Here is a 20,285-nt window from a genome sequence, read left to right on the forward strand (position 1 = left end):
TCTTTAAAGTATATCTCCTATAGAGAGTAAATAGTTGTCTTTTTGTCCTGATAATCTCTACCTTTTAATTGGAGTGTTTAGTCCAGTGACATTATATAATTATTAATAAGGTTTTATTTAGGTGTATAGTTTTATCTGTTTTTTGTTTATCCCATTTGTTTTGTTTTGTTATTTTGTTTTTTTGCTTTCCTCTTTTCCCCCCTTTTCTGTCTTCTTTTGGATTCTTTGAAATTTTTTTGAATTGCATTTTAATTTATTTATTAGATTTTTCATGTGATTTTTTTAGGGGTTCTTCTGTGGATTACCATATACATCCTTAAGTTTCCATAATCTTGATAGAGTTAATATTGTGCCATGTTATATAAAATATAGAAACCTCCTATTTATAGAAGTACATTTACATCTGCATGCATCTAGTGCAATTTTTTTAGTTTAAAATATCCATTTGGTTCTTTTTTACACTTTCAGTCACTCTGCTGAGGTTTCCTATTATTTATTGTAAGCATTTCTTTTTTTTTTTTTACCTCACTGAGGTTCTTGCCTAATAATTGTAGAGTCTGGATCATCTCGGGGTTGGCAGCTGTTGATCTTTTCCCTTGAAAACTGACAGCATTTCCAAGCTTTTTGTATATGTAGTAATTTTTAATATATCCTGGACATTGCGAATGTTATGTTGTGTAGACTCAGTATTTTTTTTACATTGCTCCTGAGTGTTGATGGTATTCCTTTAGCGATTAATCAGCCTGATTAGACTCTAATTGTACACTGTCATACCTGCAGCTGGCCGTGCCTCAGACCTCAGTTCAGTTCTCAAGAGTGGTTGCCAGCCACTTTGTGTTTGCTTTGCACAGGCATGGTGGATGAGTCAGCTGAAGAGTAGCAGAGTTTAAATATAGAATTAGGCATTCTTCTTTGGCTCTGTCCTTTCTGAAGTTCCCCTCTCACTCTCTGGCAGCCCAGGGCTCCTTTCCGTTGTTCCTTTGGCCTAAAAGACTGCTGGATTTGTTTTGTTTTTTTCCCAGAGTTTTAGCCACCCTGCCTTGCCACCACCATGACCGTAGGCACTCTCAGGGCAAAGTCACAGAAAATGAAGAACTCACTTTCTTCTGTTGCTTGGTCTAGATTTCCACAGCCCTCTAAAACTACCTGCTTTTTTCCCATCACTACAGCCCTCCAGTATGTTGTTTATTTGTCCCATTTGTAGGAGGGTCTGTAGTTAGATACTCATTCCTTCATATCAGAGTAGAAAACTTGCTCTTCTTTCTTGAAATCTTGTCCATTTATTTCCACCATACTTTAAGGTCTTTTCCTGTTTCTCTGCTGCAAGTGGGCAAAGTGGAACCAAAAGCACATCAGAGTCACGTACACCTAGGAAATCCCAGCCCATCTGCTTGCTCACTTAAGGACAGCGTCCTTCACTTCACTTTAGTTTCCCCATCTGAACTTAGAGATTTTAATATTCTTAGAGGAAGGAATAATTGAATTTTAAGTGGAATTATAATATGTGAGGCACACAGCACAGTAGCCAGCACATAATATATACTAAATAAAAATCTTACCCCTCTTAGTCCTCCAAGGGTTCCTCCTCTTCTGAATGACTTCAAAATGGCATTTAGCCTTACTCTACAAACCATCATCTGGGATCTCACTGACTCTTTTGGCTTCATCTTCCCTCTTAAAAGCCAAAGATTACCAAATCTAGTCAAAATGTGTCAAGAACTACAAATGTAAATATTTCAGTACCTCCAGGATAGCCCATGTGGATTTCCCATAAGCCCTTCAAGAAACTCATGTCCAAATCGGAACTCATCATTTTCTCTCTCCATCCCCAAATCAACCTGCTTCTTCTGCATTTAGACATTCAGTTAATAATATCACCAAATCATGAAAGAAAAAAAAAAATCTAAGTGTATCCTAAAATCTTTCTGCTCCATATTTCTCAAATGTAATTACCAAGTCCTGCTGTTCTCCTTTTACAGTATCTCCAGCCTGTCTCCTCATCTCTGTTCCTACTGCCTCTGATTTGGTTTGGGCACTCATCGTTTTGCTTCGAAGCTGCTACTGCCTTTAGTCTATTTACCCAGTCTACTAGCCAACATGGTGTTTCCCAAATTCAAATCTTTGTATTTTTTCATTGCTTAAAACCCATCATTGGTTTCCCATTCCCTTCAGAGTAAATTCCCAACTCCTAGCAGCCTACACAGAGTACATCTGCTTCATCTCCCTTCCACATGGGCAGGTACCTCACACTCTGTGTGGAATGCTTTGCAGTCGAAGGCTTCAGCTTTCCCAGGCAGCTGTGATTTTAACATATGCCCTCTCAGGCCCATCTTTCCTCACTTGGCTCTTACTCTTTGTCCTTTGAAATTCAATTGAGGCAGTGCCTTTTGTTTTCCAGATCATCTCAGTGTAAGGGAGGTTTCTCCCGTGATCCCAGAGCACCCTATAGTGCACTGATGTGACTGTAAGTTGTTATCTGCTGTCACCGGATTGGGAACTCCGGAGGGCAAACTGTATGCTGTTGCTCAGGCATTGTTCACTCTCTCTCCTTGCCTCCCTCTCTCTCTCAATCCCCACAGATAGTAATTTTACTTTTATCAGAGTCTAAGGGCTAGAGATGACATTTAGGAATTTAATGAATAAGGGTCCTATTTAACCTTTCCTGATTGATTTCTATCATTCATATGAACCAAATGCCATCCATCTTCATTATATGTAATCATCACTGGGTGGCTCAGTCGGTTGAGCGTCTGCCTTTGGCTCAGGTCATGATCCCAGGGTCCTGGGATTGAGCCCCGCATCGGGCTCCCTGCTCGGCGGGGAGCCTGCTTCTCCCTCTCCCACTCCCCCTGCTTGGGTTCCCTCTCCCGCTGTGTCTCTCTCTGTCAAATAAATAAATAAAATCTTTAAAAAAAAAAAAAAAAAAAAGAAACATATATATTTAAATTTTAGATTTTAAGTGTATACTGAGGCCCAGTCAATATTTTCACACTAAAAACCCATAACTTAGGCCAAGCGGTCTTATATAACCTAACCAATAGTTATACTTCACTGTTGAACAACTCTCACCACTATTGACATTTTGGGTAGTTCTTTGTTGTGGGAGATTGTCCTGTGCATTGTAGGTTGTGTAGCAGCATCCCTGTCCTCTACCCACTAGAAGCCAGTAGCAAATGCCCATGCCACAGGCTCCGGTACTGGGTATTTGTGACAAAAATTGGGAAAGGAAAGATGGTGCCAAGTACCAAAAGTATTCCTACTAAATAGGAACTTAATCCATGAAATGCCTAATTCTTCTACCCTGTAAGAATCACCAGCATATTTATTATATTCACTCTGCTTAAAACCATACGATGTTGTTCCAATTTTGAAGAATGACTTTTGGTCTTGCCTCACTCTTTTCAGAAACTTTACAAAATGTGTTCATTCGATCTTTGTAAGTGGCACTGCTCCTCTCTCCTCCTTTCTCCAGGAGCTCATTTGACCATGAAACTTCTTGAAAATTTGAGAGAAGTGGGGGAGTTGAAATTTGCAGTGCCGTGTTTCACATATTGTCAGCTTTAAAGATCATTCCCAACAGCAGTTGGGAGAGGAACAGACTTCTGTTGAGTTATTACAGTTCAAAAACTGTATATAGTTGGGATTTGATATAAAAACTTTTAGTCAGAAGGCTTCTGCCATATTGGATTTCTTTGTGTTGGTCTTTAATTTTGCCTGCCCTTCCTTTTTCTTTTTAGACAATCCATGCTCTTATGGGAAGCGCTGTACAGCCCTTACTGACTTCAGTGGGAGATGCCATAGAGGCCATAATCATCACTATGCATCAAGAAGATTTTTCTGGGTAAGCACTTTCAACCATAGTTTTCACGAGTCTTTACTGCATTTGTTTTTCATTTACCCACCCCCACCCTTCATCCTTAAGTCTGTTTCCACCTAGGCCTTGTGCCTCTTGTGACCGGTTTGGCCTCCAGCCTCATAATACTTTATCCATTGTGAGTGCCATTAGCTGATTAAAATTTTTCAGTTCTTGTTTTTTCATTTCTCTCCTGTCATTGAAACAGAATCATTAACATTTGCGGGACTCAGCTTGGCACTGCAGGACTTCTGGTAGTTGGTACCATCTTCTCTTTTCAAGATGATCTTGATCCTTCTCTCTCACAAATGCCCTGTACTTGAGCCTCTGGCATAGGCATGTTATTTCTTATATAAGATGTCCCAGCTCTGCCACGATGCTAGTCTGAATCTTGCTCTGGCCTTGAAGGCATGCTGTATCCCAACCCCCTACAAGAATCATTTTCCTTTCTCAGAGTTTTGTGGCAATCCAATCTTGCCGTATCACACCTAGCCTAATCAACGCTTCGGGAGTATTCCACAGCTGTTTACAAGAGTACTGCTTATCTGTATCATATGTATCTTGAGAATAAAAATCATAGGTCCTAACCCAGTGTTCACTGAAATGTTTTTAAGGAGAGTAAAGTAGTTTGAGCTCCATGTATTAGGACATTATTTGTAGAGAATTTGGAATAGTTATTTGCACATGCTTAGAGTGATTTTTTTTTTAAACTTAACCACACTGTAGAGCTAAACATTCAAATATTAATACATAGATATGTGTTTTATATTCATAGTTCATAGTTTTTGAATTTTCCTATTTATATTCATGTTGTTTAAATATCTACTTTATTAAATGTCCAGCCACTAGTCTAGCTGTTTGTAGAAAATTGTGTGAACTTTGCACTGTCCTTCAATTTTTCACATCACTTATTTCATTCACAAAATATCTTTTGAAGGGTAAAAAGGTCGCTCTCTTTTTAATAATGGAATGAAGCACAGAGGGTAAGGTGGATTATACACAAAATGCTATAATATTTGGAGATAGGAATACAAAACTGCTGATTTAGCAGTATTTGGAAGGAAATGAATTTTGTTCAAAAGTGATATGAAATGTCCCAGTTAGACCAATCCTCGATGCCTCTGAAAAGGAAGCAGAAAGTAAAGGCTCATTCTGTAAGAGTGCTCAGCTCCTTACATCAGCAACTGAATTGGTGAACCTCAGCTAGTGCCTCTAGCTAGTGGCTTGGACGTTAAAAGTTGGTCTCCCTAGTAGCTATGTCCTTACTAGTTTGCTTAAATACTAGGGAGCTGGATTACCACTCATAGGTTGCCACGAGTAGGAAGCATTATTTTAAGGTGCATAACACTGCCCTTAATTTTTTCCCCGAATGGCTTTTAATGGTCCCATTTCTGCTGTCTGTCTATATACAGCAGACATTTGAGATTCCACTCGGAGTCGTTTTCCGTCTGTGCTGGTAGAGGAGTGTGGGTCTCTGTTGCTTTATGTTCTATTTAGAATTATTACCCCAGGGCAGTAATTTTCTCACTTTCTAGAACTTTGTTACTAGTAATTACTAGTAATTCTGTCATTTCATTTCACATATGAAATGTTTGGCTTGAATGAAATATAAGGTGAAGTTAGATGAAACTATTCAAGAAGTAGGAATCACTTTTACAGTAGGGCCAGCCCCCAGGTAGTGGGTGATAAAAATAGTAGTGAACACCTGCCCTTGGAAGCCCTCTATATTTATTTTAGGTAAAGGGAATAAAGCAGGTTTAACCTTGTCAGCCAGCCTTATATGGAGTGTGGTTACAGAATCCCTCTGCTATTTAAAAAGTAATGCTCAACACAGTTTCCTGGTATTTGAAATGTATTTAATAGGACCAGTGTTTCTCTCCAAATTAGATAAAGCTCAAAATATAAATGTCTGATTGACATAGTACATTGATTGAAATTCTCTGATTTAATGTAAAATGACTCCTCTCTGATTATAGCTTTGAATGGGGGAGGAAAGGCAGTAAAAGTAGGAAGACCCTAGACCCTGAAGTGATGGATGTGCACCTCAGCCACAGGGAGAGTGCACAACACACCCCAAAAAGATAGGGGACCTGAAGATGATCATCTACCATTTCTCAGGTGTGCATGCCATTAGTCCTTCTACCTTCAGCTTGCACACGCAGGCTCTCATTATAAAGACCCTTCAATTTCTGCACAGCTTACTGTTGCACTTGATCAGTTGAAAATCTCTTACTAAAAGCTTCGGCATAATTGGGAAAACTGCACTTGGTGGTGGCCAAGCAAATTTCGTATTCTAATAAATTTAAATCAAGCTTTTAATCCACACTAAGAATTGATAATACCTATTTCAAAATTTTGTCTGATGGATTATTTTACTTACATTGACACGTGCTTGGAACTGGTTTTAGTATATTATTTTCTAATCCTTATGGAAATTATTTCAACTGACCAGATGAAAATTCTTGAAACACTCCTCCAGAGTAGTACAAAGTAACAACAGTGCTTTTGATAAAGCATAAGAAAACATGAAAGAGATTGGTACCTTTTTTTTTCCAACCTAGTCTGTTGAACTGAACAAAGATAGGCTGTGCAATGGTCTGAATCTGGCACAGCCAACCCCACCTAAGATTGCCGTCATTGACTGAGGCTGTACCGAGCAGCACTCCACTGTGATACTGAAGACAGCAGTGGTCTATCATGCTCCCCCTCGATGGCCTTGCCTTAGTTAGGACATTCTTTTTTACACCTGAACAAAATCTCTCCCTTCTGGAACTTAAAACTGGTTTCTCTATTTCTTTTTTTTTTTTTTTTAAAGATTTTATTTATTTGACAGGGACACAGCGAGAGAGGGAACACAAGCAGGGGGAGTGGGAAAGGGAGAAGCAGGCTTCCTGCGGAGCAGGGAGCCCGATGCGGGGCTCGATCTCAGGACCCTGGGATCATGACCTGAGCCGGAGGCAGACGCTTAACGACTGAGCCACCCAGGCGCCCTGGTTTCTCTATTTCTATCTGCTGCTGGAAATAGAAGGCCTTTGGTTAACATCCTCTGATAATAAGCATTCATTGCTGTCTTTGAAAATAATTAAGTTCACCTCATTCTCTTGCTCTAGGCATTTGAGTCATATCTGTTGTTCTTTAGACCACTGCCACTTTTTCTACGTCATTCTCAGAATATGGAAACACTCATTTTTTTGAAGACGATTCAGCACTTTGTAGCCAATGATCTCATTGGTTAGCTAATTAATATCAGGTGATTTCTAATTTTGGTATAACTTCTTTCCTATAAATATTTCACATTCTTTTAATATATTCCTTAAAGAGCAATTATAAACACTTATAAATTATAAATAGTATTTCATGGAGCATCAGCTGGCATCATCTGTTGATCCAAATTAAAGCCTTTGCAAACCTCATCATCTGGGAAGAAAAAATTGCATACCATGTGTATTGTTACATAACCAGTTCCACAGGCAGAAATCTACTATTGGCCTGATCAGATTAAATAGCACAGGAGCAGAAATATCTTTGCCAGGAATTTGTTTGGGGAAGGCTGTGTTTTCTGCCCTTACAAAGTGTAAAATGCTATTTCAGGCTTCATTATTGATTTATTCACTAACCAGGCAAAACATATGAGTGGATGGAGATTTGTAAAGCTGAGAAGGACCTTGAGAGGTCAGAGAGTACATAAGGCACTGTGTGAATCACCCGAGACAGATGGTTGTCCATTTCATTCTTAATAATCTCTAGATAAATGGATTCTAAGATTTCTTCAGTAATCTTCCTAGCATCTTAAAACAGTCTTTATAATTTATACATTTTTTTTTTTTTTTAAAGATTTTATTTATTTATTTGACAGAGAGAGACACAGCGAGAGAGGGAATACAAGCAGGGGGAGTGGGAGAGGGAGAAGCAGGCTTCCCGCGGAGCAGGGAGCCCGATGCGGGGCTCGATCCCAGGACTCTGGGACCACGACCTGAGCCGAAGGCAGACGCTTAACGACTGAGCCACCCAGGCGCCCCTATAATTTATACATTGTTTTATGCTCCTTAACTCTTAGTAAAAATAAGCAATACTTTTTTTACCACTATGGGAAAAAATTGCTTAGGATTGAAATAGCAGGTGGGGGAGGGGGGCAAAAGTGGAATAGTGGCTGTTAGTACATTGGCTGTTTTTTCCCTTTTGCAGGTCACTGTCCAGCTCAGGAAAGCCTGATGGTCCTTGTTCTCTGTACATGAAGGAGCTTCAGGGTTTCATTGCCAGAGTTATGAGTGACTACTTTAAACACTTTGAATGCTTGGATTTTGTCTTTGACAACACTGAAGCTATCGCCCAAAGAGCAATTGAACTTTTTATCCGCAATGCCAGTCTCATAAGACCTCTTGGTGAAGGTGGGAAAGTACGACTTGCTGCTGATTTTGCTCAGGTAAATTGATGCATCGCTGCAAAGGGGGAAATGTTTCAGCCTCAGTATTATCTGTTCATTGAAAGACTAAGTATGTATTCTTTAGTGTTTTAAAGAGTTGAAGCAGAAAGAAAAATAAATTCATTTAAACTGAATTGGTAAGAAAAAGAGAAGAGTTAAAAGAGACTTTCATACCAGATTTTTTTCTTTGTATTTAATAAATGAATCATCACTCATCTTTGAGATTTCAGGGTTAAGGTGAAGTAGCTCATTCCATAGTACAGAAATATATCTCACTTTTACATAATGTAGGGCTTTCTTACTATTTTATTATCCCATGAGGTTAGTATTGAGAAGAGTAATTGGTTGATTCTGCTGGGAAATAATATAGGCAAAGGCATTTCCTCCGAATACTGTAAAGGGGCTGTCTGTTGTTATGTAAAGAGTAAGAACTCCCATGCATCTGTAATCCTCTAGTGGCCAGCTCAGTGTTCCAGGACAATGTTCTCCATTTAGATGCACAGTGGGCCATGTACAATAGAGGGTCTGATTATTTAGTCTCCCTCTATTGAACAGAGTACCTTTCTTGTGTATGGCCAGCCTTGAAATAATTCCAGGCTCTCAAACCATGATCACCTCTTACAGGAAAGGGTTTTTCCCTTTTTCCTTTAGACAGAGTTTTCTGAAGCCTTCCAAAAGTATTAGAAGCAAAGAAGAAACACCTCAAACATACACCTGAATAAAAAGGTTTCCAAACAGATCACTCGTATTTATATAGCATGTCAAAGGTGGACTCATTTTTTATGCTTTTCACAGCTGTTAACTTTACTAGTCTAAAGAGTTATTCAGATGGATTATTCATAATTTGCCAGATCCTGCCAGCTAATAAAGATAGTCAAATTTAATGGCCTTATTTATCCCTGTGTGTATCTGGGAGCAAGTCTGGGTTCATTATTCCCACTCCAAGGAGAAGATGTTGGAGACTCCTTGAACGGGGGATGGTTGTCAGACTCATACCTGATAAAGGTCCAGAGGGAACAGGTACATTATCTAATGTTTCAAGAGCCGGGCTCTTTGCATATTAATTGGCCTAGAATTAGTCATTTTCATCCCCAAATGATATGCCTGAGGCCACTAGACCATAGTAAAGAGCCTTCCTTTGGGAAATATACCTTAGGTAGCCTAGACATAAAAACAGGAATTAAATGTTGCTCCTTTGACCTTTCCCATGTTCAGAAGCTTCCTTCTCATGCCCTTGCACATTGTGCTTTGTTGCTGCAGGTAAATGTCAGCTTAAAGAGGATTGTATATAAACAGTGTGTTACCCGTCCCTTACTGGGGTCACAGGCTGCTCATGGAACTGAAAACACCAAGACACACCAAGTCCTGCTCTTGTGTGTTAAAAACACTGTGGGCTCTACTGAAATGAGCGTCTGTTCTCTTTTTCCCCCTTTCCTCCTGAATTTTGTTTTTCTTTTCCTCTCCTCTTCCCTCCCCTGGCCTCCCTCCCCCACCAGTTTATTTGCATTCTGCTCCAGCTGGTTCTTGAGTCACTTTCCTGGAGGCAGCACTTCAAGTCCGATTAGAGTGGCAGTGAGCGGGAGATGGCCAAAATGAGAGTGCCGGCGCGCGCCAAGCAGGCTGTTCGTTCCGCGTTTTATTTTAATGATCTGCTCCCTTATGAATCTTGAAAGATGGAAGGCCTTGTCCTGTAACCCGTGCTACCACAGCCAGCACCTGTTCAAAATGCAAAGCCCCCAGCGGCAGGTTGAGCTCCCGCCCCCCCCCCCCGGAAACTGCATTATTCAGACTTTCACTTGGCATCTCTTCTTTCTCGTGTTGCCCAGTCAGCCAGACCTTTTCTCGGGTCCCTTCCCGTAAGATGAATGGAACTCATTAGTCCTTATTACTAACTTACTCTCCAAGGCATCCTGTTTTCCATTTCTTCAATAGAGAAACTGCAGCATTTACTCAGGGCAAAGCCGTGCAGTGACGACGATGCTGCGGTGCGGGTGCTGCTGACCCCTTTGTCCCCTCCCAGGCAGTGTGTCCCAGTGTCAGAGCATCCTGCCCCTCACCTTGCGGCCGGTTCCGCACCCTGTGGCTTGTGGGCACAGGAGAGACGGGGAAGCGCCCTCACATTTGGGACCAGTAGCTTTGGCAACAGGATCCAGCTACTCCCCCCGCCCCATATTTAAGAAAACGACAGTGAACTGGGGGTTTTGTTTAATTTGCCAAACCTGCAGTCACGTGATGCAGCCCCTTAGCTTTCAGGACCGTGCTTGGTTGGAGTATTTTCCCAATGAGTCAAAAACACTTAGGTATTACCCTGACCTTGTTTGTATTCATGACAGGCATCGCCTGGGGACTAGAAAGCCTTCCAACTGCCTCATTATTGAAAGTCCTATCAGTTTGTATTCAAAATGAAACAAAGCCAGCGAGGCCACTGGAATCAAGAACACACGAATCCTCTCTGGGTTTTAAAAGTGTTCTTGTGATAAAAGTGCCTACTCATTCTGGCATAAACAGCAGAAAGAGAAAGAGCTCAGGAAGAGACCCAGAGAGTAGGTTTGGGATTGCTGAATATTTGTCATTTGGTCCAGTCGCAAAGGCAGATAATGATAGATTTTAAAGATTTCTTCAGGAACCCTAACTTGTCCCTCCTGGCACTTTGCACAGGTGAGAGAGAAAATAGTTGCCAGGTGCCATCTGGAGGGTTCATGGTGAGGGAAGTACCCGACATACAGCCTCCTTAGGAATCAGGTCATGGGCATGAGGTGGTTTCCTACAGGTAATTAATTTCCTACTGTGACCACATGCTCTCTATGTCTACACTCCACACAGCAGTTCTAAAACACTCAGCTTGGTCAAGGCCACTGGGGTCTGCTGACTCACAACCTCTTGGGGGATTTGTCCACACTGCCCTCCGCCCCGCAATTTCGTTTCTTCCCCAAGGGAAAGGATGGCTCGTGGAGCTGGCATTAAATTACTGATTCAGTGGTACTCCTAGCAATTTCTATTTATAGGTCTTCCGGTGCCCTTTAAATATATATGTATCTGTATTTCACTTTGCCCAAATATATACATTTAGAAAAGAAAACGAAATAATGAGGATTTTCACAGCAATTGCCTTTTCTCCTAAACAGTGTCAGGGCCGGAGAGCCGCAGGAGTATCCAGAGATGCCCCGCGGCTAACCAAGTGTCTGCGGTGGGCCCCGGGCAGCTCTGTAATTAGTTCACCTTGCCTGCCTCTGACCACTCGCTCCCTGCAAGCCGGGAGCAGGAGAGAGGCCTTTGTACCTGCCATTTGTGTATCCACAGCTAGGTGCAGAGTCACCTCCTCCAAAAGGAACACTCCTGCCCTTTGGAAACATGGCCTTTATTGTTTCATGGAATTCTGGCAGAAGAAAATGGTTTTCAGTACGCTGGAGGTCCTTTATTTATTTTGGAATTGTACTCTGGTATAGAAATCTCCTGTATCATCATAGATTACACAGCAGTTCAAGGTCATATTCTCTCATGTTGTAATTTTTTAACATTCCATGCTGCTCAAGTGCTAAGGCAAAGGTTTTTTGGTTTAATCTTTGAAGATGGAGAATCTACTAGAGTAATTGAAAAAAATGTCAAAAACATTTCATGAAAACACCTTATGTAATTTCAGTTTGTAAAAACCATAACACACACACACACACAATTGGAATTACCAAATGAGGAATACATGATAATAACATTTTTACTTTTGTGCTCAGTGTAAAATAAATGCCACAGTCTGAAGAAAACCAGCAACTTCATCAGGTGAAGAAACCAAACAGGTCCCAAGGACCCACTGTCTTGACATGAGAACACTGACTTCAAGCTGCTCTGTTTTGCTTTGTTGGCAAGAATCCTGACTTTTTTGCCTCAGATTTTTCTCTTCTTATTTACTTAATCTTCTCTATTTTAGAGAGTTTTCTAACCATGTTAAGGTTTCCCTCTAGGACATAGAAGACATACTCTGTGTCTTCTATATGTTAGGAGAGAAATTGACCGGTTCCACCTAGAAATTCCACCAGTTACCCTCAAGACCATCTCAAGGAAGCTGCCCACCAGGTCCCCTGTGGCAGCTCGTACACTTGATAGCACACTTCTAAGTTTGCTTAATAATAATCAGGTGTGGGGGCGCCTGGGCAGCTCAGTGTCTGCCCTCGGCCCAGGTCATGATCCCGGGATCCTGAGATGGAGCCCCGCTTCCTGCTCAGCAGGGAGTCTGCTTCTTCCTCTCGCTATCTCTGTCTGTCTCTCAAATAAATAAAATCTTTAAAAAAATAATAATAATCAGATGTGTATATACATGTATGTATATGTGTATGTGTGTGTATAGACCCACATACCTTTTTTATTTTGTTCAATAATAACTATATTGTTTAAATAAATAAATAGATATCCCCTTCTTCACTAAATTTGAAAGAGCTCCCTAAAGGCAAGACAGTCGACTAATTTATCTTCTCATCCCTATGTGTAACTCGGTGCCTGGCAATTAATAGGGAGTCAGAAATGTTTGTCAAATGAGTGATTGTTTAGGTCTCCGCAGTTTCCCAGGGGCAGGAGATTTGAGCAGTATTTTAGAAGGATGACCAACAAGACAGAAGCCCCACTTTCCATTCCTTTGTTTTTCTTGAAGAAAGATGCTTCATTACTTTTTTCAGAGATTTTCTAAGCTATTCTTTTTTTTTTTTTTTTAATTTATTTGACAGAGAGACAGCCAGAGAGGGAACACAAGCAGGGGGAGTGGGAGAGGGAGAAGCAGGCTTCCTGCAGAGCGGGGAGCCCGATGCGGGGCTCGATCCCAGGACCCTGGGATCATGACCTGAGCCGAAGGCAGATGCTTAACGACTGAGCCACCCAGGCGCCCCTTTCTAAGCTATTCTGTACCAGAGTCCTGTTGATAGCAAGATGGAGAAACGGTTTGTCATCTGAGTCCTCCATCTGTGAAAACTTTGCACTTGCTAGAACAGAGACCCTAAATCTCCATTTAATGACAAGTAAAATTTCCAGCCAAAGAAGGAGAATAAAGAGCAGTGAAACCAACAGTTCTTGAGTCAGGAAGCGAATTAATTGGCTGATAATGTAAAAGGGGGAAAGTTTAAAAAATACTGCTAATAATTGCCAACATTGAACAAGCACCTGCTAGGTGCCACGCGCATATTGCTTTGTGAAATTATTTGGTTTCTATAATTCTGTGAGCTAGCACTATCTCCATTGGACAGACGAGGAGCCTGGAGCTTACAGAAATGAAGTCCAGGGCCGCACAACTAGTCGTTGTAGACTTGGCATTGTGACACAGCTGTGCTGCCTCCAGAGTCCATGCTTCTAATCACTTGGGCCAGCTTGCTAAGGGTTGTCATTATTTATACTTCATATAAAAAGGCTTGTGATGCCAACTTCAAGTATAGGCACACAGTCTTAAAAACCTTCCCTTCTCCAGTTTTTCAGTGGAGAAAAGAACCGAGTTTCCTCCTTTTACATAACCAAAAAGTGTTTTTCTGTGTTCTTGAAGGAATGGTCTCATGTTATTCTCCTTTAGTAACAATAAATGCAAAAGTCGCCTAAGTTCGTGCCTTTTATTAAATTTAATTGACTTTCAAAAATTGCCTCACAGTCCAGATAAAATTAAGTTTACGGCAAGCTGCAACTTTCTGTGATCCAGGTGTGTCCCCCGTTCAACACAGGCTTCTGACATTAACACTGTGGAGTATCTTTTAATGTTTCAGATGGAGTTGGCTGTGGGTCCATTCTGCAGAAGAGTATCTGATCTAGGAAAGTCCTATCGAATGCTGAGGTCATTCAGGTGAGACACAGTTCTGTTATTGCAGGTGATATATCCATATCCTATTAGCAGATAAATCCTTTCCCACTATTCATGTTGAGCTATATGAAATTGCCAATATTCAACCGTTTTGTGACCTATAACAATGGCAGTTTCATATGGTTTATCTTAAAAGTTATTATTCAAACCAGAAACCCATACAGAATTATGTGCAATGATGTGTGTGTGTGTGTGTGTGTGTGTGTATGTGTGTGATTTTTGAGTTAAAATTCACAAGACTGAGCTGATAAATTTTATTATGCTCTTTCTGAGGGGAATTTTTTTTATTATGTTAATCACCATACATTACATCATTAGTTTTTGATGTAGTGTTCCATGATTCATTGTTTGCGTATAACACCCAGTGCTCCATTCAATACGTGCCCTCCTTAATACCCATCACCAGGCTAACCCATCCCCCCACCCCCCTCCCCTCTAGAACCCTCAGTTTGTTTCTCAGAGTCCATAGTCTCTCATGGTTTGTCTCCCCTTCCGATTCCCCCCCTTCATTTTTCCCCTCCTGCTATCTTCTTCTTTTTTTTTTTTAACATATAATGTATTATTTGTTTCAGAGGTACACATCTGTGATTCAACAGTCTTACACAATTCACAGCACTCACCATAGCACATACCCTCCCCAATGTCTATCACCCAGCCACCCCATCCCTCCCACCCCCCACCACTCCAGCAACCCTCAGTTTGTTTCCTGAGATTAAGAATTCCTCATATCTTGGGGCGCCTGGGTGGCTCAGTCATTAAGTGTCTGCCTTCAGCTCAGGCCATGATCCCAGGGTCCTGGGATTGAGCCCCGCATTGGGCTCCCTGCTCGGCAGGAAGCCTGCTTCTCCCTCTCCCGCTCCCCCTGCTTGTGTTCCCTCTCTCGCTGTGTCTCTCTCTCTCAAAATAAATAAATAAAATCTTAAAAAAAAAAAAAAGAATTCCTCATATCAGTGAGGTCATATGATACATGTCTTTCTCTGATTGACTTATTTTGCTCAGCATAATACCCTCCAGTTCCATCCACATCATTGCAAATGGCAAGATCTCATTCCTTTTGATGGCTGCATAATATTCCATTGTATATATATACCACATCTTCTTTATCCACTCATCTGTCGATGGACATCTGGGCTCTTTCCACAGTTTGGCTCTTGTGGACATTGCTGCTATAAACATCAGGGTGCATGTACCCCTTCGGATCCCTACATTTGTATCTTTGGGGTAAATACCCAGTAGTGCAATTGCTGGGTCGTATGGTAGCTCTATTTTCAACTTTTTGAGGAACCTCCATACTGTTTTCCAGAGTGGCTGGGGGATTTTTTTTTTCACCCTCCATTCTTACAGAAATATATTGAGTAGTCATACCAGGCAGTTTGCAATTATAGAGATATCTTTTTTCTGAAATTTTCATTTGCTTATTTATCATTTTCAATCTAACCTACCTCTAAAACTGTCAGAGGTTACATTCTGTAGCAAAACTATTGAATCTTAAAAGAATTGAGCTTAGTGGTAAAATGTAGGGAATGACTAGAAATGGTGCAGATAATTTAGGATAAAGATGACTAATGCAGTTGAGCACAAAATTTAGGATTGAACTTCCTAGAGACCAGTTCAAAAAGAAAAACAGTACGTTAATTCAAATTCACACCTAAGAATATACCAATGTATGGGAAAATCCTTTTCAGTGCTGAATGCTTAGATAGGCCTCCTACCAATTTAGATTATAAGAAACACTGAATAACTTAACTGTGGCTGTTTATTCAATAAGCCAGAACTTATTTGTACGTATGTATACATACAAAAAGATGACCAACCCTGAGCACTCAGGGGACCAGACATGATACTTACAACCTTGATGTAACTGTCCATAATATCCAAGAGCATAATGGTCTTTGAATGTTTCTTTATAAAGATAAGGTAAGAGATTCCAGGCATGCAGTTTTCTAAAAACAGACTCAGAACTAGAAACTAGAGCAGTCAATAAGAAGCATGTCCTTTAAATGACTGCTTCACTGTCTTATGTCATCCAGGCTTTTGATAGTAGAAAATTCAGGTGTAATGTCACTTAAAACATAAGAATCCAAGGTTGTTGATTGAAAGGAGAGCCCTGTACTTTGTCTTGCATATTTGTAGTTGCCAAAGATTTCTTTTTAATGCCAAAACAAGAGACTGAATTATTTTTCTCAAATGCCCATCTGTACAGAGTTGGGTTTTAAAAAAAACTTAAAGTTGGATCACATGTGTTTTCAGATAATGTCTTTGGATCAGCTCAGACCTTTTAAGAAGTATTTAGATATTTTATTGAAGCATTAGGGTTTGGCGCTACCAAACGTGGACAGGTTGAATGATTAAGAGGTCCTGAGGTCATTGATTCACCAGTCACCTGCCTGTACCATGAAAATAACCCCAATAAGACTCCCATAAAGTCACTTACTGAGTAAAATGGTAACCCAGCAATCCCAGGTGGGTGATAAGATGCTGAGTTAACAGAATCAGCCAGGTTATTAACCAACTAGCTCTTGAAAAAGGTGTGGGAAAGCTGTGATTTGGGATTTGCTGTATTAAGATTAGGCTATTATTTTTGATAGCCCCGGCTCCCATGTTTTATTGTTTATTGCACATGTATGAATTAAAATAGTGCTTACCTTTCTGTGTGCTGAGGCAAGATGGCTTTCATCCGCATGCTTTTAAAGTTGTATCACAGTGTGGGAGACAGGTTTGACAGTTTCGCATGAGACCAGTTCTGTTGTCAGTCATATAAGGTGGGAGTCTGCTGCCAGCCCTCTTGGGGACTTCTCAGGAGAAGAGCCGTCTCTGACGGAGCATTTGAACTTCTAGTGGTGACACCTTCTAGTACCTGTGTATGGATTGAGAAAGTAATGATCAAGCAATGTATAATTAAAAACACTTATGCTATATATAGCCAGTAACAATTTATATTGCTGGTTAGTGTCTAAAAATATGAAAAGTAACTTTGTAATGCATCATGAAATGAAAAACAGACTACTAAACAGTAGATATGATATGATCTCTACTATATTTTTTAAGACAATAAGTGTATGTGTGGAGAGGAAAAGTCAAGAAGGATAAACATCAAAATTTGGGGATAGCAGGATTGTCACTAGTGATTTTTCCCTCTAGAGGTTTTCTATATTTTTCATGGTTTGTGCCTTGGTTGTTTTATATTTGCAGTTGGAAAAGCCAGTAAATATATTTTAAAGTCCCTCTCGTAGTGTTATTCCCATTTAAAAATAACAAGGAAGCTAAAAAATAATATAAAACATTCTAAAACATTATGTAATGGGAGGGGGGTGAGAAAAATAGGCAGGCAAACCACCAAAACCCAGGAGGCTGGCCTGCGTCTGGCTTAGAGGCGGTGGCTGCAGGAGAGGGCAACAGGCCCATGCAGGGGCCTCTTCGTGAGGGACAGTGACCGAGCGAGCCAGCCAGACCCTCCAGTCCACCCCCACTGCACCCAGATACCCCGACACTCCGACACCAGGCCTTCCGGGCACTCCTTCCCCCCGTCATGTGGCCGTCTGCTGCAGGGTGCTCGCTTCTTGATGGTCATATTAGTGGATTGGTGAATGAAGCCAGCAAGCTTCTTGCATACATTTACATTTTACTGTCTCCCTTAGAGTTTCTCAGGCAGCAGCAATTGTTTTCTTCCCCAGGACAGAGTGTGGCCTCACAAAGCTGCTGACATTAGGTATTTGCCCTTGGGTGATCTGTATTTCCACACGAGACATATGTTCAGAGCTGCAAGGCCCCGTCCTTGTCCATCCCTCTGCAGCGTGGCCTTGTCCCCTGAGTGGGGTTTACAAGGGAAGTTACCCTAGCTCCATCTGGCCAGGGGCCTGGAAGCTCCGACTTGACATTCTCAGTGCAGATCCTTGTGAGGCAAGGGACAGAAAAGGGACCTCATGCTTTCACCAGCGCAGGGACCCAGACCTGCCTTTGGGCAGACCCCAACACCTTTGCTCTGGAGGGCACAGCTTTCTCCCTGAATTACGCCTGCAACATGCTTGCTGGGAGCCTCATTAGGTTTAATGAAAGCCATCGGGGGACAGGAGCTGCTCCGGGGGACGTGTTGGCTTGAGGGGCGGTAGAAGGAAAGCACCAGGAACCCTGGCGTGTAGTATTGGTGTCTGCTGGGTTTAACTGTAGGCGTGGGGAGGGTTTTCCGCGTCTCCAATGTGCTCCCTGTGATGCCGCCTCCCGCCTGCACGTTTGTGGAAGGAAGGGCAGCCGTCTCTGCGGCTTCCAGTTGGAGCACCAGGACCCCCAAATGTGTGCCAGCCTTTCTTTGTACTTGTGAACCCATCCCCGGAAATAGCTATTTCCCCAAGGTTTCAGATTTCAACATGTAGCCAGAAGGCAGCGCTGTCTTGGGCCTGGTTTGGCTTGTTGTTTGCCGATACTCGGGCAGTGCTAGGAGCACCTGGCAGACAGGGAGGGCTGGGAGTTGGCTGAGCCTCGCCTTCATTCTAGCAGTCACTCTCGGATCATTCACTGGGTGCTCAGCCTGTGCGAAGTGTGTCCCTGATACTTTACCGTTTCGCCTTCACCACGACACTTCCAAGGCAGGAGTGATTCCCCAGGAGGCACTGATGCTGAGGGGGGTCACTTGACATGGCTGCCTGTCTGAGTCATGTGGGAATTCCAGAGCTGCCTTCCAGACCTAGGGCTGCCTGATCCCAAGGCCTGTGCTTGTAACCACTGCACCCCAGAGCTTATTCCAGAAGTTCCTGTTCGTTTTTACTCTGGTTCTAGAATAGCACCTGAGTGCTTCTCTAAGTCATCCAGGAGAATGTCAGTGTGAAGAGAATCTGAAACCCCGCCGTGTGGTGACCTCTCACTCTGCAGTTCCCCCCTCTCACTGCCGTCTGCTGTGTAGGGGCTTCTGGGATGTGCCTGCAGAATGCTGAGCCACATGCATGCTATGGTTCCTAGAGGACGTCTGCCTGAAGCCTTACCTCCTCCCCTGCTCTGCTGGGGCTGATGACATCTAGACCCTAAGAAAGGAACCTGCGAGTTCTCTCGCCTCTTTACTTGGAGCCCTGACTTACCTACAGCCATCAGCTTCCTGCTCTGTTCCCCCGGGACCCACACGGCCCCTTCTGCCACACTATCTGGGTCCCTGGCCTGCAGGCCTCCAGCCTTCTCTTCCCCTCTCCCGAAGGGAGACCCTGTGTGTCCTGTGCCGGGGGAGGGGAGGGAGGGTACTTGTGTTTCCCTCCCCCACCTCATTTCTCTGCGGGTTCTAGATCTCAGAGCACATTCCCTGTGGTCTCGCCACCCTCCCCGGCCCCTCACCCAAAGGTTTGGAATGGGGGTGTGGCAAGTGGTTTGGGCCTCCACCGATGGTGGATGTGGACATAGGGACACACAGTCTTACTTGACTTCATAATTGGCCAGAACCAAAGACCGACAGCCACCTGGCTGTGCGTCACTTCAGTGTGGAGATCCCTACTGCAGAGACGACTTTTTCTCATGGGACCTAACACGTGATTAGTAAGACTGCCCGCCCCGCTGTGTGTCAGGTGTAACCTTGGAAGTGCTGCTCTGTTTCGAGCACTCTTCTCTAAGAACGGTATTGTGGCATTTGGGGTAACTGCGTTTTGTAACATCTTAATTAATTTCCTTTTGTTCCTTGTATCACCTCAGATGGAGATTTATTTTTTAACTTGCCAGTATTTCAGATTCCACCTGGAATCAGGGAGAAGGGAAGTGCTCATGCTGTGTTCTTTCAGACTCTTAAAATGAGCACCAGAAGTGAAATGTCTGCATTTGATGTTTACAGGTAATTATGTCAGTGATGCATGGTATGGAAGCAAATCCAGTTTTGCTCTCCATGGCTCTTTTGGCAGTCCTGTTAGTGGCTGGAGGAGAAGATTTGGTCTTGGCAGAAAAATAACTGCTCTGACTCAGAGCTACAAAGGGACAGGTGATGAAACGATCCCGCTGAAAAGCGAGCCGGTTTTCACGAGGCCTGGCTGTGCGGGCACATCAGCCGGCAGCGTCGGTGCGGGTCCGCTGTAGACTCCCTCCCTCCCGTCCTGTCCTCGCTGCCTGTGCCCTTGGACCGTTTGCGGTCTGCAGCAAGAGTATATTAGAGGAAAATAAAAACACGGTATTCAGACCATGAAAGCAATTTAATTCTATAGATGCGTTTCATGTTTGAC

General features: G+C 42.4%; 1 protein-coding gene across 2 annotated transcripts in view; it reads left to right on the forward strand.

Moving 5' to 3' along the window:
* Positions 1 to 20,285, forward strand: part of COG5 (component of oligomeric golgi complex 5) — a 304,245-nt gene that overhangs the window by 272,259 nt on the left and 11,701 nt on the right. For both annotated transcript variants that reach the window (XM_036101377.2, XM_078060019.1), the window contains 3 exons: positions 3,738 to 3,841; positions 8,039 to 8,276; positions 14,006 to 14,082. In XM_036101377.2, the coding sequence (XP_035957270.2) occupies positions 3,738 to 3,841; positions 8,039 to 8,276; positions 14,006 to 14,082 (419 nt within the window). The remainder of the gene's footprint in view (positions 1 to 3,737; positions 3,842 to 8,038; positions 8,277 to 14,005; positions 14,083 to 20,285) is intronic.

Source organism: Halichoerus grypus, chromosome 12, assembly GCF_964656455.1.
Source record: "Halichoerus grypus chromosome 12, mHalGry1.hap1.1, whole genome shotgun sequence".
In the NCBI taxonomy this organism is placed as follows: domain Eukaryota; kingdom Metazoa; phylum Chordata; class Mammalia; order Carnivora; family Phocidae; genus Halichoerus; species Halichoerus grypus.